This window comes from Olea europaea, chromosome 6 (assembly GCF_002742605.1).
Source record: "Olea europaea var. sylvestris chromosome 6, O_europaea_v1, whole genome shotgun sequence".
In the NCBI taxonomy this organism is placed as follows: domain Eukaryota; kingdom Viridiplantae; phylum Streptophyta; class Magnoliopsida; order Lamiales; family Oleaceae; genus Olea; species Olea europaea.
Genome location: NC_036242.1, coordinates 6927476 through 6950878, shown reverse-complemented (window position 1 = coordinate 6950878; position 23403 = coordinate 6927476). Strand labels below are relative to the sequence as shown.

The window sequence follows — 23403 nt, the reverse complement described above, 5'->3', positions numbered from 1 at the left end:
GATTTATAACGGAGGAGGTTGGCGCGCTACGACGAGAGTTGACGGAGAGGGTCGATGATTTGGGAAGAGAGTTGACAGGGAGGGTTGACGATCTATCCCATGATGTTGGAATGCTACGGTCTTGTGTTATCGACCTTTAGGATACGGTAGTGGTACTCAGAGGAGATTTAACCGGTAGGTGATGGGGGGACAGTGGGGATGACGGAGATGATGGTCGAGAGGGTGGCAGAGATGGTGATGGAGAGGAGGGTCACCCATATTTTTGGCGTGATGAGACATTAGAATCGTTGTGGTTGTCTATGGAGGCGGAGGGAGTGGCCCCGATGGTAATGGGAGAGGAGATGACGGAAGAGGTAGCCTCGATGGGAGGGACAGAGGAGGTGGCCCCGAAGGTCTAGAGTATGCTCGTCGTGATTGAGGGTCAGAAACATGCTGCTGATGAGACGGAGCAAGTGGTCGGCAAGAGGTTCAGAGTGCCGTCACAGTATGTTGTTTCCCCTTCATGGCTGAGGCCAAGAGGAAGACGTTCGTTGATGGGACGCACCCAAACTTATTCAGAGAGGTGGACAACGCCAAGTGGAAAGCGTTCGAGACGGAGTAGAGGAGAATTATCTCCGGGTAAGTATTGTATGAGTTTAATAAATCACTGATGCTAACTTGTCTATGCTTATTTTAACGTTTTCCTTTTTTTTAGAGTTAACCACATGATAGGTAATCGGACGGTCTCAGACCCTTACAAGTGGTTCCACGATATCACCACTTCGGGAGCTTGACTCGCCGACGATGTAAGAGAACTATTCATTTCGTGTTTTTTATGTATACGTCACTTTGTGTTTATTAAATGAATAACTCATACTTTTTTGGTGTTTCCTGATACAGCACATCGACCTGGCCATGAACTTGCTACGAGATTGAGCTCAAAGACATCCAAAATTATTTGACGTCCATGGTCGAGTCATATTAAACACTGAGTTCTTGCGTGCCGTTACCATAGAGTATCAGTCGCTCCAACTTATGGGTAACGAGTACACGGTGCCAGAATATATGCTCGAGTGGGTTATAGGAATGTCGTCGAGTGTCGGAGGAAAATTATGGTAGAGTTGTACACATTTCTACATTCCAGCGTGCATCAATAAGCACTATGTTATGCTTGAGATCGTTTTTCCTGACATGACTATATATGTGTACGACCCAAATAATTCATGTTTGACACAAGGCCAGTTGGAGCAAAATCTGGAGTCTATAGCTGTAATTGTTCCTATGATGGCTAGACGAGCGGGGATGATTGTATAGGACAGATTGCAGATTGTTCAGAACACAACGACAGCACGACAGTCCATAAGGTAAGTGTTTGAACTTTGTTGTTTTCATCTTTCAGATTTAGTTTTTAGCTACACAGTATTGAACTAGTACATTCTTGTTCAATTGTAGCGGCGACTGCAGCATATTTGCCATTAGGTACGTTGAATTTTTAAGTATAGGACATAAGGTAGATGGAATCAACCAATCGTGGATACAGAACTGGAGAAAGAAGTTAGCTTGTAATTTGTTCGAATTTAATGATGATCAGTAAATTTGTATTAAATATATATAGCATTAGAATTTTAAATTTAATTATTTTTTGTGATTATGAAATAATTCTAAATTTGTGTTCAATGTATATAACATTCATATTGGAAATTTAATTATTTTTTTGTAAGTTGATTTTTTATTATTTTACACATATGCCGAGTATGGAACAATTTTTTTCATATGAATCATCATAAATATCATTTATCAAGAATAAATATTGAACATTGAACATTTATGAAGAACAAATATTGAACAGTATAAAGTAAACGAAAATATTATTCATTTAACGTACCTGTCTAATTGTCATTTAGGTAAATTTGACTGGTACAAAATTGTCGAGTATGCCCTATGGCTCTGCACCTGCCATACCTATGCGGTCGAGGAAACTCTCCGGTAGATGGTATTCTAGATATACTTGGATGTCCAGGACCACGCGGTTCAACTACTGGTGACAACAAATTATGAAACGGGAGAATGTGCTCGGGAACTTCCCACTCGGCTTCATTCGGTAGAGGAAATATAGTCTCAGCATATGCTGCTCTCTAAGACTCAGTCGTATAATACAAAGAGCATAACGTTTTCGCTGCAAAGCCTCGATACATGGCCACTGCAACTGCATGCTCACATGGAAAACTCTCCAACTGAAATCTCGTACAAGTGCATGTGTTATCAGTCAAGTTCACCATATATGCCGTATTACATGCACATTGCGTGGAGAAGCGGAACTCATCTAGTGCTTCCACATTCAACTTCCTCGTAACCTCTGCCGCTTTAAAGAGTTTTTCCTCTTGAGCTGGGGCCAACATGCTAGTGCAACTCTGTGATGCCGCACGTCGGTCATGAAACCACTATTGCATCTTGTTACGAATGTTCTCAATCATTGCGAGAATTGGTAACCCTCGATCCTTCTTAAACAATGCACTGAGAGACTCCGCGTTATTCGACGTCGTCATGTTGTATCGACGTCCTGAAAAGTATGACCGCGCACAACGCTTGATCCCCATGTTCATCAGATACTCCAATGCCAGTAATGATTTACTTCCTATCTCGAACATGAACTTATTATACTCTTCAGCACTGTAAGCTTTGGCTGCTCTCCTAAACAATGAAACGATGCCTTTGCCCCGATACCTAATTTTCAAATTACCTTGTATAAGGTACATGCAATACCCATGATGTGCCTTAGGAAAAACTTTAGCAATACCGTTTATTATAAACTGTCCCCGATCGGTTACAAATGCAAAGTCTTCGACTTTCCCGATCACGTCTCTCAGTTTAGAAAAGAACCTACACATGGATAAATCATTCTCGCTATCGACTATGCCGAATACAATAGGGTAAATTTGGATGTTGGCGCCTTGACATGTAGCAATAATTAATTTGCCTTGATATTTAGCTTTCAGAGTTGTACCATCAAGTAGAATTGCGGGTCGCATTGCATTTCGAAAACCTTGAATACATTGTCCGAGAGTTATAAAGAAATACTTAAAACAATTATCGCCCCCCGTCTTAATAAAAAATGTCATGCCAGGATTAGTTGTCCTCATGTTATGGCAATACCTGGCCAATTTAGCATAGCTCTCCTCAGCCGATTCCATTAAATCCTCCAACGCACATTCGTTGGCCTTCCAGGCTTTTCTGGTAGCTCATGACCACTCCATACTCTCGAAGGGCATTGTTAATGATGTCCAAAGGTTTGTAGATCGTCCGTGGGTCCTGATACTTGTGCATTATTTGTCGACCAATAAACCATGCTCGAGCTTGCCTGTGATCGTTTCGAAGAATTCCCACTTCCCAATTATGTTCCCGTGAATACTTGCGAATTACGAAGTACTCATTCGTGTCCATCTTAGTTGCTCTCAAGCGCTAATTGCAACTGTTTTCGACGCAAGCAACTGTCAACAATAACTTGTTTAATATCTTTACCTTGAACTCAAAATTATATTTTAATGCCAATCGGTGCACAGCTTCCTGCAAATCTTTCTTGGTTACAAACAGTTGCTCGACATACAAGTACTCATCATCGGGAGCCACACGCGAAGAATTGGAAGACGGTCCACTTGTTCCAACCCGTGAGCACGCTCCTGGCTCACGTTTCTGTTGGGATAAAGCAATCAAATTCTCATTTTTAAACTCATTTATATTCTCATTATCTTCAACTGTCGACGAAATTCTGTGCGTAACAGCGACATCACGATTAGGAGCAATTGTCTCAGGAATAACCACATCATCCGTAGAAACTATCTCCACTGTCTCCCAAAAACCTCAGTCATTATTATCCGTCTTATCTAAATCTTCGCGTTCACCTTCGATAATGACCTTCTTAACTAAAGTCACACAAGAACAGTTGGAGTCCGATGCATTTTATTCAATTCTAATAGATAATTCAATTTAGCATCATTAGTAACGAATGTCGGTGGAATCAGAATGGATGAATACCTATAACCGTTGAATAGATATCTCAATTGCATATCTTATTGAGATTGATCGACATTCAACTTATTTTGCAAATTGTGGTACACTTCTGAGTATGATGTACTCTCTGTTATGGGAATTGCGATACAACCACATATGTCACTCGTCCATCTCCATTCCCGCCGATTATTTTTATTCAATTCGAAATTAACGAAATAACAGGCGGGGATTATCATATCTGCATGAGGAAATAGAATTTTTTTAATAACTTATAACAAAAAAATTCATATGTTTATTTATTTAATCAACTTCATTTATTAATTATAAGAAAAAATCAGTGCCAACAAAAATTAGTTAATTAATTAACAGTTTTAACAATCGATTTTTGTGGAAATAGAAACACAAAAATCAACTGTTTGGTTATTTAAAAGCCAACAACCGATTGTTAACAGCTGGCTGTTAAACAGCCAAACAATCGGCTGTTAACAGCCGCTGTCGGTTATTAACAGCCAAACCGTCGGCTGTTTAGCTATTTTGCGTATGAATTTTTTTTGTTCTACGGTTCTAAAGAAAAAAATTATAGATCTGTTCAAAAATTTTTTGATAGGTTCTTCTGTTTAAAAAAATTTATACTAACTATTATTTTATCGAAATAAAATTTCTCTATTCAAACGTATATTAATTTACTGAAAACAAAATTAAACATGCATAAATATACTTACTGATTTAAAGTAATTGATATGAAAAAAAATTTCGACTTCAGCGTTTGAAAGTTTTTTGAGATTTTGAGGTTCCAACAGATGAAAGATGAGAGTTTTTTCTGTGTTGGAAGCTCGTTTTGAAGTTTTATAAGTGAGAAATGTTTGGTTTTCAATTATTAACTAAAAGGGTAGTAAAATCTTTTCAACAATATATTGTTTCGTAATTGTATAATAGATTTAACGGCATCTTTGTCTTTTACCATACAAGAGGCCAATGTGATAATATTCAAGATTTTCAAAGTCAAAGTGAAATTTTGAACCTTTGACTGGGTCAAATTTAAAAGTACCCCACTGTGGCGTCGATTATTTTTTGGGTCGGTCAGTTAGAGAGGAAACTTTCAAACAGTCTGTAGTCTTGAAGGGTAAAATCGCCATTTTAGTGTAAAGTTATGCTTTAACTTAATTTTTTTTTAATTCATTTAATGATTCAAAAGCCAATGTTAAAATTTGCTACAGTCCAAGAGCCATTTCCGTATATTTCCTCAAAGTAAAACCCCACAGCGAGAGGGTGAGAAGCAAAATCCTAGGGAATCAAAATTCAACGGATAAGTTTTATCTTCCTTTCTGCATCTGATTAGCAATTTTGGTTTGATGAACATTGCCCTTGTTTGAGCCCCATTTTTTTTGGAAAATATATATTTTTCAACAGTATTTTGATATCATTTCAACTACATATTTTTCAATAAAATAATATTACACATAAATCCAAAACTTTTTCTTATTTTTTAACCACACATTTCGCATCAATACACTATTCGAAAATTCATTCTTCCAAAAAAATGGAGCTCAAATAAGGGAGCAATCCACTAAAATAGAAATTTCTACTGGATATATCAATTTTAATAGTATTAAAGAATTTCCATCTGTCATTGGTATGCATCAATGTTCCAGTGCTCTCATTGAGGAGCCTTTTTGACTTTTCCAAGATTAGTTCCATTAGTGCATGTTATTTGCTAGTGATGCAGTTGTAGTTGATGATATTAGGAGGGAACAAATTCATAAGTTAGGACTTATAGGAGCACTTTGGAATTCAAATGTTTAAATTAAATCCTAATAAATGAAATCGCTATTCACTAATTCATTGCTGGTGATATTGTTGTAACTTTCAAAAGCTTTTAATTTTCTTCATATTTCTAATTACAAAATTTAATTGGTAATATGTAATTTCATTGAGTTGATGTTTTAATTTTATTTGTTGGTTTGCAGTAGTAGGTTAATTATTAAACATCAGATGTGGAAAATTTCGAGCATCACAATTATTTATAAAAACTTTAATCAAATACTAACTACCACATCATATCAAATAATGTGCCATGTCACTTTCCTATTTGTATAAATTTCTTATCAGATGTGGAATAGAAACGGATTTTCATTCCTTTCATAGGTTTATTTCCTCTTTTTATTTAGCTTCTACACTAAAGTTAAACCAGTTACCTCGGTACTTAATTTCATTAATTATTCGTTGTTCCACTCTAATCACTTAAAGCGTTTGGATGTATGTGGTGTTGTGATGCTCCACGGGTGGGGCGGGACGATGGAAGCCTCAAAATTGAGATTCAACCTTTTTTTCAATATTGTTATCTTGATCTAGTCCTCAATCATACGTTTTCTTATTGACTTCTGCACCCAATAGTTGAATTCAGAACACAGTGCACTTTCAATTCCCATGCGCCTCTTTATGTTTTTAAATTTTTTTCGTTATAACTTCTAAAGAACCTTCTGATGATGTGTGTTTTTTGGTACTACCTTGATCAAATACTAAACTTCAGGAATTTTGAGAGTTTTAAGTAATGAAGATACTCGCGCACACATCTGAGCACATAAGCACACATATCTGGGAAGATGTAAGATGTTTTTTTGGTAAAGATGGAAACTCCTACAGGTGTTATTTATTTTTTTTTTTTGATATCCAGGTATCCCAACTTACACTAGACTAAATTTTGGACCCTCAAGATCCTTGCCCCTAGAATCTTGAAGGGGGTAAATCGCGGGTTATGCCTCAACTGGATCACAAGTTCCTCCCACCGCCTGTACACTTCTGCGCACAAGAGATCCTCCTCCAATGTGATTGCTCCATACCAAATAAATCTGGCCGCAGGTTCCCACCAAGATTCGAACCTCCACCCTGCCGCTAGAAGCAAGACAAATGTTGAGTGATCCACCAGTTGAGCTGTGCCCCGGAGGGCTCCTACAGGTGTTATTTATTTTTACTTGGGTTTGATGGAAGGCTATTAAAATGGGGATACACAAAATACCATGCTGTTAAAAATGAAATTTGTAGATATGCAGGTGAATACAAGAGCTGAAAGGATGAATCTGTTCAAATGTTTTACTAGAAATCAATTTCTAAATTTCATATGTTTATCTTATTTTTAATACATATGTGTTATTGATATTTTGAAAAGTTAAATGACTTTGCAGATATGCTGATGTAGAAGCAAAGAATAAGAGTTTTACAAATTAATGGTATCAAATTATTGTCAAAGAGGGACATAAATAAATTGAAGTCCGAGATGGACATACATAAATTATCGAGGGGGATGAGTTTAAGCTGATAAGGGAGTCACCTCAAGAAGTAATCTAATCTTTGTGATTAGAGATCCTCTGAAAAAATGTTCAATGTAGTAGAAATAACTCGTAATAGTACTATATTATTTGGACTCATTCCTATGGCAATATTGTGCTAATAAATGTGATGTTATTAAGGGTTTAACCCCGAATAGGCATAGAGACAAGAGAATTCTCACGAGGTGTAGGTCCATGCACCTTTGGAAGACCTACTTATATAAAAGTTGTGATGAAGCCGTGACTATGTGCTATTCTCTAGACATTTGTACTAGAATCGAGATTATAGCGCATGGCCACTAAAAGCGCTATCCGCTATGACCTAGAGCTTAAATCGATACGGTGTGTGGAATAACTGAAGTTTAACTAAAGGGACATAATTCAATGCTTAGTCCATTATGGCTCTCTCAAATGAAAATTATTATCACGAAGTGAGGTTCATAAACTTGTGGGGGATTGTTGAAAATTATATTAAATTTCAACTTTCAATATTATTACATTTTAAGATATACTTAAATATTTGAATAGATGTTATGAATTAATTAATAAGATATACTTAAATATTTTGAATGGAGGTTATGAATTAATTAATTTTATATTATTATGTGTTGGTTTTTTCGTATAAAAGGGATGGTGATTTCATTATTAGATGTATCATAAAAAGATACAACTTGAAAACATAAAAATACTCCGTTTATATTTCACACTATATTTATATAGTTGGCAATTTGATGAGAAACTCATTCTTTATCTCTCTATGGTCATATCCATAGAAGGAGAATCAATTGTAAATCACATTGGTTTTATTTTGGGACCGTCTGGTGACAAAAGTACCTGCAAGAAGGGAAGACAACACATCTTTAGGATAGCGTCCTAACGTGATTCTCCAAGACTTGCATTCTAAGTCTCTTCTCAACTTTATGCTATATTATTGTTGAATTGTATTTAAAATAGAACCTCCCCTTTCACGCTTATGTCACGTCAAGGTACTGCAGCAGAATATACAACAAGATTCGATCCAATTTATCATAATCGATTAGTTAACTATGTTAATTGATAATTTATCTACACACAAATCCCCATTTTTTTCCAACAAACTTTTCATTACTTAGCATATTTTGTTCTTGGTGATGAATTCTGTCAAAATATTTTATTTACATGCATTGAAATGAGAGAAAATACTTTTTTGCACTTTCACATTTATTTTTTTCAAAAATTAATGGGAAATAAGTCGTTTTATAGCCTTCCAACGGACTTTTTGGATGAAAATTATTATCAAAGACAATATATACTAATTGTTGGAAGATTGGGAGCAAGAATAGATCTATAAAGATAGGATAGAAGTGTTACATTGAGAATATATTAGTGATTTTAAGTAAAATAAAAATGGTGCACATATTAAAAAAAAAAGTGTGATGTGAATATAATTATTCAATAAAGAAATAAATTTGATTAATGACCCTTACATAAATAAATAAAAAAAAATCTGAATCCCACATGCCAACCTTGAATATAAAAATAAATGAAGACAGCTTTTCTAATGATAAAATTGCAATTCTTTAGCCCATAGTCTATATTGAGACTCCCGGACTTGGTGAGCATCTCCAAAATGTCAGTAATGTTAAAAGTGGTGGAAAATTCTACTTATGCATAATTATTGCACATAATGGTATCTATAATATGATGTAGCAATCATTCTATTGTTGATGTACAAGTGTGAGATTTGAATTAAAGGTTGGATCCAGTGCTATGTATAATTATGGACACCATTATGTAAACAATTATGTACATATAGTAGTAGTATCAACCTTTAGTGTTGATTGATATTTTGATATTTAATTGATATGAGATTTATATCATAAACTACTCCCGTGATGTGGTAACTCGTGTAAAAAATACCAATTTTGAAATCCATGTAATCGTTTGAGCCTTATTAAATTTTTTTGTTTGAATTTAATGAACTCTAATCCCATATTGTAACTTGTGATTCATTTTGAAATGTCAACATAGTTTTAAAGAGTACCATAAATCTTTATACGTTGATTAATGTGGGATTTATTCATTAACCATCATTTGGCATTTACAAGTTCTCAACCTTTTGAAAAGAAATACATAGTATATTGATCTCCAACTTTTTACGATCACTTATTATCATCTGATCATGAGATGTCATCTTCTATGAAGTTAGAATTTTCTTTTCAACTTCACTTGGTGTCAAAAACTTGAACTGGTGCATATAACAAAAATTTAGATGATTTGATTATTAGCTAGGGACAAACAAATAACATTGTTCCAAATCAACTTGCTCTTTTTCAAGATTAAAAATTAATTTACTACCAAGGCAATAGATTAAGGACTAATAGTGAAATTGTTACTTTAATTTGATTTGATTGTGATTTGATTGAGAGTATTCGGTCATGACCTTCCCTCGTGTCGAAATTGAATCCGCTAATCTCATTTGACTTAACATTTCAATTTGTTGAAAATTAAAAATTCTAATTATATAACATTAAGAGAAATAAAAATCTCAGTAAAAAAGGCACAAAAGGACATGTAAGATTAATAAATAATCATTTCAATAAAATACTACATTCTCATCCATTGCTACATTTATTTACTATAATAAAAAGAAGATAACATCTATTTTATGATGATATATATTTAAATCCTAACGATTATTCCTCATTTATAAGAGAAATTAGGTCAAAATCGAAAATTTAAGTGTAAAATTTTTAAGATATCCTTAATGAAAGCTCCTTAAGATCAATCAGTGTACGAACTACGAACAACGATAATAACCAGGCTCCACAGCTTAATACTATTAGAGTGACAAAAATTATTTGCTGATTCAATTCATAAGTTATAATAGTAGGCTAAAAATATATATATATATATATATATATATATAAAAATATTATTGCTCACAATGCATAATTAATATGTTGCATATCATAGTTGCAGAAACTTCTAATCATCGGTTGGTATGTAGTGAATTCAGATGAACTGTCGAGGCTAGTTTCTTGTGGTAATTCTTGAAGGAAATAAAACACGAGATTTAGCACCTTAGACCGGAGACTCAAAAAAGGGACAATTGGAGGACTTAATCACGTAACAATCCATTCCATACCAAATGTTGATTAGCCTCCTCATTGTAGAATGAACAGACTAAATAGGGAGGACTAAGTAGAGTTAGCTTTCGAAAGAGACAAGACGACTGCAATTGTAGAATAAAAGGACGGATTGGTAAAAGCATATTTCCATGGAAAGGTATCTTTAAACAACTATTAAAGCTTTTGTTTTCAAAATGATCCACTATGATACGTTATTAAAAAGAACTCATAGTCAACTCTTGAGTTGAGAAAGTTTTATATTTTGAATATCTTTATAGATAAACTTTGGTGATGTGGTTGATGTGTGCACTTTGTTTGAAGAGTATGTTTGTCACATATATATACAATTACTTTCTTCTAGTTTGGAGTTTTTAATATCAATAAACTAGTTGGATTAGGTTATCAGCTAATTGCTGCAATTAACATTTTCCAAACTAATTAACCTCAAACACCAACCACTTTTATCCTAAATACCTACAAGTCATTCAATGTTAAACCTAATGCTGTTACATGGCATCCCATTACAACAATGGAGGTTTGCATAATAAACAATCCAAAAATCCCACCTAAATTTCAAATTTTTATAATTAAATTATTTGGTCGGAAATTATTTTCATTTAGGTGTTTATTAATTTTCATTATTGGAAATAAAATTGTAGAATGTGAAGATTTCATTTTTCTTTTTGTGATATGTTGACTAATAGCTTTGTTTTGAAATTGAATTCTCGCATGTCCAAATAAATTGAAGTTATCTATGGGATATAAACGCAGTATAATTCTCATTTAAAAAAAAAAAAAAATGAAAAGTAGTTACTTTATTAATAATGAAAATAAAAACATAATAATAATAATAATAATAATAACAACAACAACAACAACAACAACAACAACAATAATACAGACTTAGGAAGGGCTTTGTCTAAAGCTGCAATGAAAAGCTAACCATATTAAGAGGTGTCGAGTAAACAATAAAAGTTAAAGAAGCTATACTTCTTTCTCCTTAGTCATATTTTTTATTACCATATGTCGAGTGTACTATTTTTCTAGCTCCTCACTACTTGAAGGAGGTTTCATAAATGTATTATATTACCTCAAGTTCACGAAATAGTTTCATCATCGTTGCTATGAATGTATTGCAAAGTGGCTCCGACATATTCTCATTTTCTTGAAATGTTCAATCTCATATTATTCAAATCGTTGTCAATTAATGACTGAACCAATTTTTGTTCGTTCTGTCTCTTGAACCAATCCCATGATCATCATGTTCCAATGGTGTCATAAAACTACATTCTTCATGTTTATTTTGGTGCACCTGAAATACGAAATCTCTTTATCCTTGTCCTAACCCTCGACTTAGTTGATCGGGATGACATCGCATTTATCTGCCTATTAATTATTTGACTTCTCAAATGATCTATCAAGTACATTTTTAACTTACAATGGAGTTACAACACTCTATGCTTACACTGGAGTTTCAAAAACAATTTTTTATTTTATTTTTTAGTATTCAATGTTACATGGCCGTTATATTTTGTCAAATTCTACATCATTTAGAACAGCTTGGACTTGGGAAAGAAAATGTTATCTAAACGTTATAATTCAACCCCCTCTACTTTACAAAACTAGCTATTAGGTCCCCATGTTTCTCACAATATTCAAATTAACTCCTCCGACTGGACTTGCGTTTGAGATTGAGAAAATTCGAGTGCCAAAATTACCCCTAAATGAATCCAAATCTCCTATAGCTCATTAGTACTTTAAACCCTCATATGCTCATTAGTAGTGGTATTTCCGCAAAAGCCTCCAAAAAACCGTCCACTTTTGTACTTTCTTTCGGTGATCCAAATACTTTAACGTTGATGTGGGATTTGAGATGCTGACATATCACTTCATTTCTTGTTAGATCTTTCTATCTGAACTATTATATGTGATGTGAACAATTTGATTGGATTGTGATGACTTACAAACATGAATAATTCATTGCTGCAAGCATGCAACCAATCCTTTTGTAGAAACTAATTGTGATGTGATTTTGAGTTTGTGTGCACGTTAGATAGGATGACAAATATGGAAATGATAGAATTTTGAAGGTTGCTATATCAACAAATGTTGGATTGTTATGTAACAACCACTAAGGTTAGAATTTACCTTTCAGATCCGTTTGTATAGGGTGTTCATTGCCCAAAATGCTTATAAAGTATAAAATATTTCACAAATGCAAATGATATGGAATACACTTAAAAGTTATTATTATATTCCACATTACTTCATAAGAACGCCACAGCTGTTGACCTCAATATTTGTAGGGATAACGTGGCCAAGAGGTAGATACTTCATGTAGATGCCTTCCTGCACAGTAGCAAACCATTAGTCACTCATGCCTTTTTCCAACAATGGTGGAGGCGTTGTGAGTACTATGATGGTCAAGTTAGTTGACGATGGAGGAGAAAGAAATAACACACTTGCATTCTAAGATAATCGAGCAAAGTATATGTTTTGATATATGGAATTGCATTATCCTTGAAATGAAAATAAGTGCGAGTATTTGTAAGGGAAGAGGTAGATTTGGGACCATTGGATAGAGGTCACGTCTGTTGGACGAAACATCCACTTCTAAGTAATAATCAATCAGTCACCTAGACGGACGAACATCTAATGCTCCCTAATGAGTGAATTTTGTAACATGACCTTTTGATGCCTATTGCACAAACATCACATTAATAAATCGTGTGGATCTTATTTGTATTAAAGATTCCCTATTTAATATAGACAATGCGAAGTGATATTGCTCTAGCAACAACATTCTACCCTTTACCACTTCAACATATACCCTGCTGAGGTGTATCACTTTGAGTCTTCGACTAACAACAGATGTACAAGTGGACTATCTCACCTCGACACTTTCAACAGTGCAAGGTGATGTGGAGCATAGACGTTGTTAACTTGCTAATTTACTTGTCATGTTGGTGCCGATCTGGAGCCTTTTATAGAGAGGTGTAACAACAACAACAACCCATATTGACAAGTTGGATATCCAACAACTAGTCTTCTATTGAAAATAACCCTCCTTCGAGTTGCCTCTCTACAACAAAGGTCCCCAAGAAGGGATGTCTCATTTGATACTATATAATTGAAACTTGTCAACAACAACAATCATCATTTAGGGTAAATCTCACCCTCGAAATTAACTTGTAAATAGAGGACATCACGTACTTGTAAATCTGCAATGCAAGTCTTTTATGAATGATATGAAATACAATCAAGTCATCACATCAATACATTTAGGGTGTGTTTGAGCCCATTTAATTTTGAAAAATGTAAATGGAATAATAGATTGATGCAGAATATATGGTTAAATAAAAGGAAAAGTTTTTGATTTGCGTGTAATATTATTTTAATAAAGATTGTGTAGTTGAAAATGAGTACTATAGAAAAAATAATGTGGTAGAATGTAATATAATGAGTGACAAATAGGGGCTTAGTAGAAAATTGACATGACTTTCGATTTGTATTGAAGCATCGATAAGACGATAAAAGCACAAAAAATAAGGACTTCAGAAATTGCATATGGCGTAACAATTACTTGATGTAGAGCTTACGCTTAAAACCATTTGTAAGTATGGGGTGCACAAATTTTTTTATATAGTTTATCGACATGCCTTTGTGGGAAGAAAGGATGCCGTGTTTCTTTTTTTTGGATTCGACATTTTCCGGAAGATATAACCGTCAAAGATTTACTCATTCAACCCAAATGAAGGTTGAGAGGAACGAGGCTGCCAACGAGGAACATTCAATTCAACATCAAATATAGAAAGGGTAAATCTGCCATTTAAAAACAAAGTTGGTCAAACTCAAATGTTATTCACCCAGCAATATAAATAAAATCAGGGACCAGACTTGCAAACAAAAACAGGTATTATTATTTTTTTTTTTTGTATAGGTGGGGTTCAGGTATTTTTTTTTTTTAATATAGGTGGATTCCTGCACAGACCCTGTAAAACACCTATTGTTCTGTACGTTGGGCATTATTTTTTAAAGAATTCATAAAAGTAAATGCCAGCAATATATCAAAATTTTGCCTCCGTTCGTTTCACGTCAAATTTCCTTCCTCTTAATCTCACGCTACGCACATTCCTCTGCTGCTGTCTCGCAACTTTTCAGTTTAATTTTTTTGTTCATTAACTTTTATAGTGAGTCAAACATTCATAAAGAAAAGGTGAGACTGAATAATTAGTTTCCAATGCGTTACACAAGTACACTCTACAGTCTACTCATATGTTTTTCTTGCTAAAAATGATTGTTGCTATTTTTGACAAATCTTTTTGTTTATTTTTTCTGGGGTTTTTGAGTAAAGGTCGATCTGGGTTCTTCAGTTCTTCTGCTTTGATTTTCTAGATTTCGACTTGGTCCTTTCCTAGTGATACTGTTTGCTTTCTTTAATGTTTTTGTAGTCGATGAAATTGTGGGGAAATTGACTTTTAATGTTTTAGCAACTCCACGGAAAGTTTGACCAAACATTATGAATCTTTCAGCTTTTTGATTCAGTTGATTTATTTTGAACTTTCGTCTTTTTGGTGAGTTGATTTTTGAGATTTCAAAGCTTTAGAGTTTAGACCCATTTTTCTGCTTTCGTGTATCGTTAGATTATTTAGGTAAAAATTGTTCATGGCTTCGTGCTTAGTTACTTTTCTCATACTTATATTGCGTGAAATGAGATAAAATCATTTCTATATGTTATTAATTTCTTCTATTGTCTTGATATTAATGATCAATATCCATGTAAAGATTCCTTTGATTAAGATGAATGTGCTGATGGGAATATATTTTGGTCATAATTAACTGGCTTCATGAGCTAATAATACTTGTTTTCTTAACAGGTATATTCCATGGATGAAATGCTCGGCAGAATATATTGAACAAATAAGAAAGAGATGAAAGAAGAGTCATCAGGGTTGATAATTGGAATATCAATAGGGGTAGTGATTGGAGTGGTTTTGGCTGTAGTTTCATTCTTTTGTTTTAGGTATCATAGGAAGCGTTCGCAGATAGTAAATAGCAGTTCTAGGAGGGCTACAACCATCCCAATCCATGCAAATGGGGCTGATTCTTGTACAATAATGTCGGACTCATCTTTAGGGACCGAGTCACCCCGGTCAAGTACTCAGAATGGCATGTCCTTGTGGCTCGGGAGAATTAAGAAGGCCAGTGTTGTTTCTGCATCTGGGATACTGGAATACTCTTACAAGTATGTATGGCTGTTCCTAGTTTCTTTGTTACAGGAAAATACAACTTTGTGAGAGCTCCATTTATCTCCATTGGTTTCAAAAGTAATCTGCTGTAATTAGTATCTTTATTAACATTAATTTATTATCTATTTGATAACTGGGTGCCTATTGATATCAAGAACAACTGTAGCAAATAGTAACCAGGTCTAGCAACTAATTAAGTTGGTAGCATATGCGAACTTGGAGTAGCAAAAGGTTTTACTCAAGAATTCATTGTTATGTCAAGTTACAAGTCCAATTTAATCGAGTAGATAGTGGGACTTATGGTTCAAATGTTAGCCCGAGTATGTCAATATTATCTAACAGGGAAAAGTTGTTCCGTAGCCTGAATAATAGTGCACATGGGCACCTAAGGGGAAAAAAATATATATATCAGGGATCATCATAGTTGGAACATAAATTTTGTTTTATGCTTATATTTGTTTTCGTCTGAATTTAGTTTTGGTTGAATAACAAGCAGGGACCTGCAAAAAGCGACCTTTAATTTTACCACATTAATAGGTCAAGGGGCATTTGGTCCTGTTTACAAAGCTCAGATGTCAACTGGTGAGACTGTTGCTGTTAAAGTGCTTGCAACTGATTCTAAGCAGGGGGAGAAAGAGTTCCAAACAGAGGTAATGTTGGTTAATGAGTACCATAAATAAGAGGCAGTAAGAGAGAGATGTGTGAACTGATTTGCGGATAGACTTCCAATTGCTTGGTTTAAGAATATGATAAATTTTGGCTTCTGATTTGACAATTTGAAGGGTCATAAAATTGTATTTGCCAAGCACATGTTCCCTTACGTTGTATTGCTTGGTCTAAAACCACAAAAAGTTACGAAGCTAATGCATGGTAAATTTCTTATCAGTAACCCAGTATGTTGCTGCTGCAGTCATTGAATGCTTCTTTCATAAATCTGTAAAGAAATGTAGTTAAGAACTTTGATAATTTCCCATCCCCATTTCAAAGTAAGCAGAAGAATCATGAAATCCTGGATCCAGACTTCTTCTAATACCATAAAAGTTTTGAGTAATAGAAATTTATTCACTCTTGATTGGCTGATGAAAATTGTGGATATATTGAATCATTGAATACTAAGATTATGACAGAATACAATTCATTGATGCATTCTTGTAGCAAACATGGCTTGTTTCTGGTCTACTGTGAAAAGGACTGGAATTCAAAGCTTTCCTGTAATTGGCTGAAAACTTATTCTACACTATGTAGTTCACAATTTTGTTCACTACAGAAATTTTCAACCACCAGTAGAGACTTTGATTGGTGACAATAAAAAATAGCTTGATTTGTACAATCTTAAATCTCTAAAAGAAATATATTACACGATCAAAACCCTTATCATCAACTCTGGATACCATCAAATTTGAACTTTTCCTTTCTTTTCATTCTCAGGTTATGTTATTAGGTAGGTTACATCACAGAAATCTTGTGAATTTGGTCGGATATTGTGCAGAGAAGAACCAGCATATGCTTATATATGTCTTCATGAGCAGAGGAAATCTGGCATCTCATTTGTACAGTAAGTTTTCTATGCTATTTCATAAAAATTTGGTAGGATAAAAGCATTTTTCGAAATTAATAATGTACTCCATCTTCTGTGCTTCTAGCCTTGGTTAAGTGGCACTGTGAAGCCTACGTATGAGTGTGACCCAAAGCAATGCCTATATATACATTAATACTAAATGGTCTCGTATATCCATCTTTCTATGATTGACTGCGCTGATTAAGCAAGCTGCATTAAATATGCACACATAATTCTACTTGTTCTTTGTTTGAACACAGACCTATTTTGGAAGTTACAAAATTGAAATTCGAGCAATTCTCAGCTAGGATTCCCACTGGACTTATTAATCAGAAGAACTGTTGTTGTTCCCAGCTAGAAATAACCATAGTTCTTATAACTAATAAGTCCAGTGGACTGAGAGAGAGAGGTCAAGCATTGCAGTTTGTATTAAATCCATGATTTTAGCTTTGTCTCTTACTAGCGTTGTTTTGCTGTTAATTCAAATTAGTTAGTTCATATAAATATTTTATATCCGAAGGGGGCCACAAGATTTTGGCTATTTTAAGAACATCTACAGTTCTTGTGATATTGTGCCTGGAAAGCCCATATTTCACCTAAAAAGGTTGATGAGGTTTATTTCCTATTCATTCTCTTCTAGTGCATTTATACTCATGGATGAAAAAATATCAGAGTAGCTAATGGCAGGGGTTTAAAATAGGTTCTATACTCATGACTAGCTTCTTGTCATTCTGACACATTCTTCACCTTTTTTACTTTTGTTAGTAATGGTTAATCTGCTAGGTCTCCAGCTTTACCTATGAACAAGCAAAACAGGATTGAGCATGTATTTTGGTTAGCAGAACTGGTAATTCCAAATGCTGCGGACTTAGGTGTATTAATTTGTAATTAGAAAGCATCATTTCGAAATCATGTCTACTATAATTTAGTGAATTTATAGAGATAAGTTTCCGTTTGGATTTCTTGTTTTATGCCTTTTTCCATTTTCTTCTCTTTCATTGGTAGTTTTTTATTAATTAAATGCTTCTCTTTTGGTTGTATATTCAGATGAAAAACAGGAACCATTGAACTGGGAACTTAGGGTTAAAATAGCTCTTGATGTGGCTAGGGGCTTGGAATATCTTCATGATGGGGTAAGATTTGTAAGTCTACCCTTCTGCTGCAGGTCAATGGGAATTGACTTTTTACAAAAAATTCAGTTGTCTCAACTCTTAAACATTTCTGTCGTTGTAACCATTGCTACTTGAGGTCATTCCTTTTTATGCTAAGCCTCTAGGAATAATTTTCTTTAATAAAGCAAAATTTTTACAAGCAGTTGAGCTTAATAGTTTCAATCTTCTCTGTGATTATAATATGTTCAACAAATTGTGAATTTCTTAATTCACCTGAGATAGAAAAGTTCAAAAATTGGATTATAATTAATTGAATTTCAACCATTGTACAATCTCCTCTTATTTTATTTAAAAGTGATTTATATTTTATTATGTTGGGTTGAATCCATATTCAACTTTATACTTAATGTTACCATGACCACCCAATTTGATTTTGGTTCACCATGACTACCTTACTTTATATTTAATATCATCATAGTCACACAGTTTTATTTTATTTCAAGATGGCCATCCAATTTCATATAAAGTTTTATCATGACCATCCAACTTCTTTTCACTAATTTTAGAAGGGGTAAAATAGTAACTTTACATTATATATAAAAATAAATTTGAAAAAACAAAAATATTTTTTTTTTCATTTTAAAAACGTTTTTTTAAAATAAGTTTTTATTTTATTTTATTTTTCCAAGTTACGTTTTTAAAATAAGTTTTTATTTTTATTTTTTTTCAAGGAACTTTTTTTTTAAGATAACTTTTTATTTTATTTTGTTTATTTTTCTAAGTAACATTTTTTAAATAAGTTTTTATTTTATTTTATTTTTTAAGTAACTTTTTTTGAAATAAGTTTTTATTTTATTTTTTAAATTATGTTTTTATTTTATATTTTTTAAAATTTATTTTATATATATAATGCAAAGTTACCATTTTACTCCTTTTAAAATGGGTGAAAAATGGTGAAAAGAAGTTGGGTGTCTATGGTGAAATGTTATATGAACTTGGATGGTCATAGTGAAACGTTATATAAAATTGGATGATCATGGTGAAATAAAATCAAATTGGGTGGTCATGATAACACTAAATATTAACTTGGGTGATCATGATGAAATAAAATCAAATTGGGTGGCCATAATGACACTAAATATAAAGTTGGGAGGTCATTGACGGATTTAACCCATTTTATGTATGATAGTAATACCATTCTCTTTTATCTTGTTACCATATGATTATTAACTTGTAAGTTTTCTCCTTGCTTTTCTGGTTTTGTTATGATTACCTACAGGCTGTTCCTCCCGTGATACACCGAGACATCAAATCATCCAATATTTTGTTGGATCAGTTTATGAGAGCCAGGGTATGTTTATGTTTCTGTTGAATGCACTTTTTTCCCTGTGAAAGTAAATGCAAGATCAACTAATTCACAATATTGAATTTAATGTAGTAATCACAAAATGATTTCTGTGGAATTTCATACTCAGCTTGGAATATACGCAGGTAGCTGATTTTGGGCTTTCAAGGGAAGAGATGGTTAGCAAACATGCATCTAATATTCGAGGAACTTTTGGATATTTGGACCCTGAATACATATCAACGCGCTCATACACGAAGAAAAGTGATGTTTATAGCTATGGGGTGTTGCTGTTTGAACTTATTGCGGGAAGAAATCCACTCCAGGGTCTCATGGAGCATGTCGAACTAGTAAGTGTTCTTTCCCTTGCTCTTTACTGGAAATTCAGTCCTATGAATCCAACAAGGAACTAAGTACTTGTTTGGTAATGTTCATAAGTGTTTATAAACTGTTGGCCCTATGGAATGTGGGGATAATATGTGAGTAGTAAGTTGTGGGTCCTTTGAATGTATGGATAAAAAGTATGTATGATCAGATTATATTAAAATTTAAGCTAACATGCACTAGGATTGTGGGATGACATTAAGCACAAGTACCTTTATGAAGTGGTCTCTATTTGTTTCTCCAAAGTTTGCTTTTTAGCAAGGTGGATCAATTTCATTTTTGGTACCTTTATCTTTTTGTTATTGGGGAAGGTTCGGAGTGCCTAGTTTTTACCATGTTGATCAGTCTTGAGCATGTTTTATGCCAAAATTGCATAACCAATTTGCTTTTCCTAATATTGGTACTTATCATAATAGGCAGCGATGAATACTGAAGGAAAAGTTGGATGGGAAGAAATTGTAGACCCTCGTCTTGATGGGACATTCGATGACCTAGAACTCAATGAGGTGGCTGCTCTTGCATACAAATGTGTCAATTGTATCCCAAGAAGAAGGCCATCAATGAGGGATACTGTGCAGATGCTCTCTCGAATTCTTAAATCTAGGCACAATAGGAAACATAAAAATGATTCCTCAAATGCTAGATCAGATGAGATATCTATCAACATGGACCAATTAGGACACCAAAGTCCAATTCCTGAACACCATCGAGTAGAGTCCGTGGACAGTACAGCTGATTCAGTTGATGTATAAATAATAATTTTTTGATTCATTTATTTGTTATTTTGCGACTTCTTTCACCTTTTGATCTGTAACATATGTTGAGCTCCAAATAGAACCATAGTCGAGTCTTCTCATCATAATTTCAATGTAAAATAACAGTTTTCTTGTATTTTGTCTTTGATTTTTCGAATATGTTACATGTTGTGGATGATATGGAATATAAATGAAGCAAAAGGTAGCCTTTGAATGGCACATTTTCACCAAAATCCTTTTAAAAAGCTTAAAAAATTTCTAATCGACCACGTGTTTGCAAAACTGTTGGAACGCGATCTACTCATTTTGATAGTGTTTCGCGCGGGTTAGTTGCTAACAATTAAAAGGGATCAGACGATTGTGTAAGGGACAAACCTCTTGAGACAAAGTCCTAAAAAGGGGTATTCTTTTATTGGCGATGACTTTACAATTGGAAATCAAAAACAAAATGCCTTCAAGGGGCGCAAGCACACGAGTTACTGAAAAAAGTGTTTAAATCTTAAACTAAGGAAATTAAAATTACATGTTCTCTGTTCGAGAGTTTTTGATTCGATCCTTTGCTCTATGTCTTTTCTCTCTTTTATACTCCATGGATGATCTTTTTTGTGATCAACCGCCTAAAAATTGCTTAATTGTTCTGCAACTGCCCACTTTCCTCATAATGGCCAGCTTGTCATGAAAACTGCATTTTTTAACTGCTGCTATTACTCTTCGTCGTTCAACCGTTTTCGATTGAATTCCTTGAATCGTGGAACGTGATATGACTGTTTTAATAACTGCTTTGATAACTGCACTTCTTGATAATCACAACGCTTTATGTTTGTTAAGACTTTGGGGCAAGAATAGAGTAACAACTCTGGGCGACTGCATGACACTCCATTCGCTCAGATTCTGGGCGACTTGCAAACTTGGGCGATGGCGTTACCGCGTTTTTGGGCCTCCCTATTTGGGCCTTCATCTTGAATTGTTTGATTGGGCTTTGTTCTTTGGGCTATCTGATTTGGGGATCTTTCAATTGGGCTTCATTCCTTGGGCCGTTCGATTTGGGCTGAATTTTTATGTGTCAACAATTACCCCCCCAATATGGCAGAATTAATAATAATTATTAAATTTTGCCATATTCACTTTGTGTTTCCAGCAACATTCGAGATTTCCAAGAATTTCAATCATTGGTTTCTTCCATAACTTGAAAAGGTGCGTCGTTTTGCAAACCCTTATAACCCCCAAACACGCCATTTCACTGCACCATTAAATCACGCCTCAAATTTTTCGCGTCTCTCCCACGATTTACTGTTCATCTTTTGCTTCCCTACTAAGTAACTCTGAAAAACTTCATTCCATCTCAAATGGCTACTTCACAATCTCAAGCTGGCGACTCCTTTAGTTTTGATGACTTTCAGAAACTTCTGAGTCGTCCATACATAACTCCGAGTTGTCTCGCGCCCGCCGATGTCGAAGGCAATGAGTTCTACTTAGGTCCCTTCTTCAACAATGTAGAGGCAGTTGAACAGGCGGCGGTGGGTCAGCTGTTTCCTTGTACTCAAGGCCCTCCATTTCTAAACTCTCTGCCGCTGGGGCCACTTCGCGAAAGAGGTATTCGCACTTGGCCTAAATCTGATGTAGCTTTCCGTAGGTGGCATGCTCGTCTTGTGGGCCATGGTCCTACTAAGGCACTTTTTGATAATGCTAGGATTTCTGATTTGTTAGAAATCTCTATTCGCCCCCCTACTTTTGATTCAGCACTTTTTTCGATTGCTTTGAGTTTTTGGTCTTCTGAGTATAATACCTTTATTTTCCCTCTTGGCCCCATGTCTATTACTTTAAGGGATGTTGGGGCCCTAGTGAATCTACCACCTTTGGGCGATACCATTTTTCCTGGTATCTTAGTTTCTGGTGGCGCCCCAAAGTTTGGTAGAAACTACACCGAGTCTTATTCAAGCGTGCAAACCTTTCACAATCATTCAAGCGCTGAGCCTTTCCATACTGAGCGAGTGACTTTTCTTCTAGTTTGGCTTTGTAAATATGTTTTGTGTGTGCCAAGCATAAAACCCTCCCTGAGTTATTTACCCATAGCGCATGAATTGGCGCCTGGCAGGCCTTTGAATTTATGTTCTTTCTTTTTGGCTGCCCTTTATAGAGGCATGGTCTCTCTTTAAACTCAATTGAAGAATGGTGCATCTCCCACCGGTAGTGGACCTCTTTGGTTCACTCAACTGTGGTTGAGATCCTATTTTCCATTGCTTGGTGCTCCATCAATTTCTCGCTCCTCTGCTAGCTGTTATGGGCTAGCCATGGAGCCCTTGGCTCCTGTAAATATGTCCAGAAGGGACTTTTTTCATTCTTTTATTCTTTGGATTCAATCTCTTCCTTTTTTCTTTTTCCTCCTTTTTTGACTCCAGACTATGTACATCCCCCCTCCACTATAGACAGCGCGAGCACCTCCCTACTCATTTGGATCCAGTTTTTAACCGGGAGGGAGTTATTTCATGATATTTTAACTGGGACCAATGCCAGGGCAGGGGTAGAAATTTATGCTCCCCAATTTTTTGCTCCCCAACTTGGTTTCGGCCAAACTTG

General features: G+C 34.7%; 1 protein-coding gene across 5 annotated transcripts; it reads left to right on the top strand.

Annotated features, from left to right (window-relative positions):
• Positions 1-14465: 14465 nt before the first annotated feature.
• LOC111395673 (calcium/calmodulin-regulated receptor-like kinase 1) lies at positions 14466-21056 on the top strand. 5 transcript variants are annotated; one of them, XM_023021777.1, is made up of 8 exons: positions 14466-14639; positions 15301-15668; positions 16169-16322; positions 17101-17227; positions 18278-18372; positions 19622-19693; positions 19834-20037; positions 20488-21056. In XM_023021777.1, the coding sequence occupies exons 2-8, from the start codon at positions 15355-15357 to the stop codon at positions 20821-20823; spliced, it is 1302 nt and encodes a 433-aa protein (XP_022877545.1). In that variant the 5' UTR covers positions 14466-14639; positions 15301-15354; the 3' UTR covers positions 20824-21056. The 5 variants fall into 5 exon arrangements, with proteins under 5 accessions (XP_022877545.1, XP_022877547.1, XP_022877544.1 ...); XM_023021779.1 differs by lacking the exon at positions 14466-14639 and adding an exon at positions 14661-14777; XM_023021776.1 differs by lacking the exon at positions 14466-14639 and adding an exon at positions 14661-14997.
• The last annotated feature ends 2347 nt before the right edge of the window (positions 21057-23403 follow it).

What these genes read in the sequence shown, in the direction of transcription:
- LOC111395673 (XM_023021777.1), top strand. Translation starts at nt 15,355, where the DNA reads ATGAAAGAAGAGTCATCAGGGTTGATAATTGGAATATCAATAGGGGTA. An exon ending in ATACTGGAATACTCTTACAA is followed by an intron (nt 15,669 to 16,168) that starts GTATGTATGGCT and finishes AATAACAAGCAG; the next exon opens with GGACCTGCAAAAAGCGACCT. An exon ending in AGAAAGAGTTCCAAACAGAG is followed by an intron (nt 16,323 to 17,100) that starts GTAATGTTGGTT and finishes TTTCATTCTCAG; the next exon opens with GTTATGTTATTAGGTAGGTT.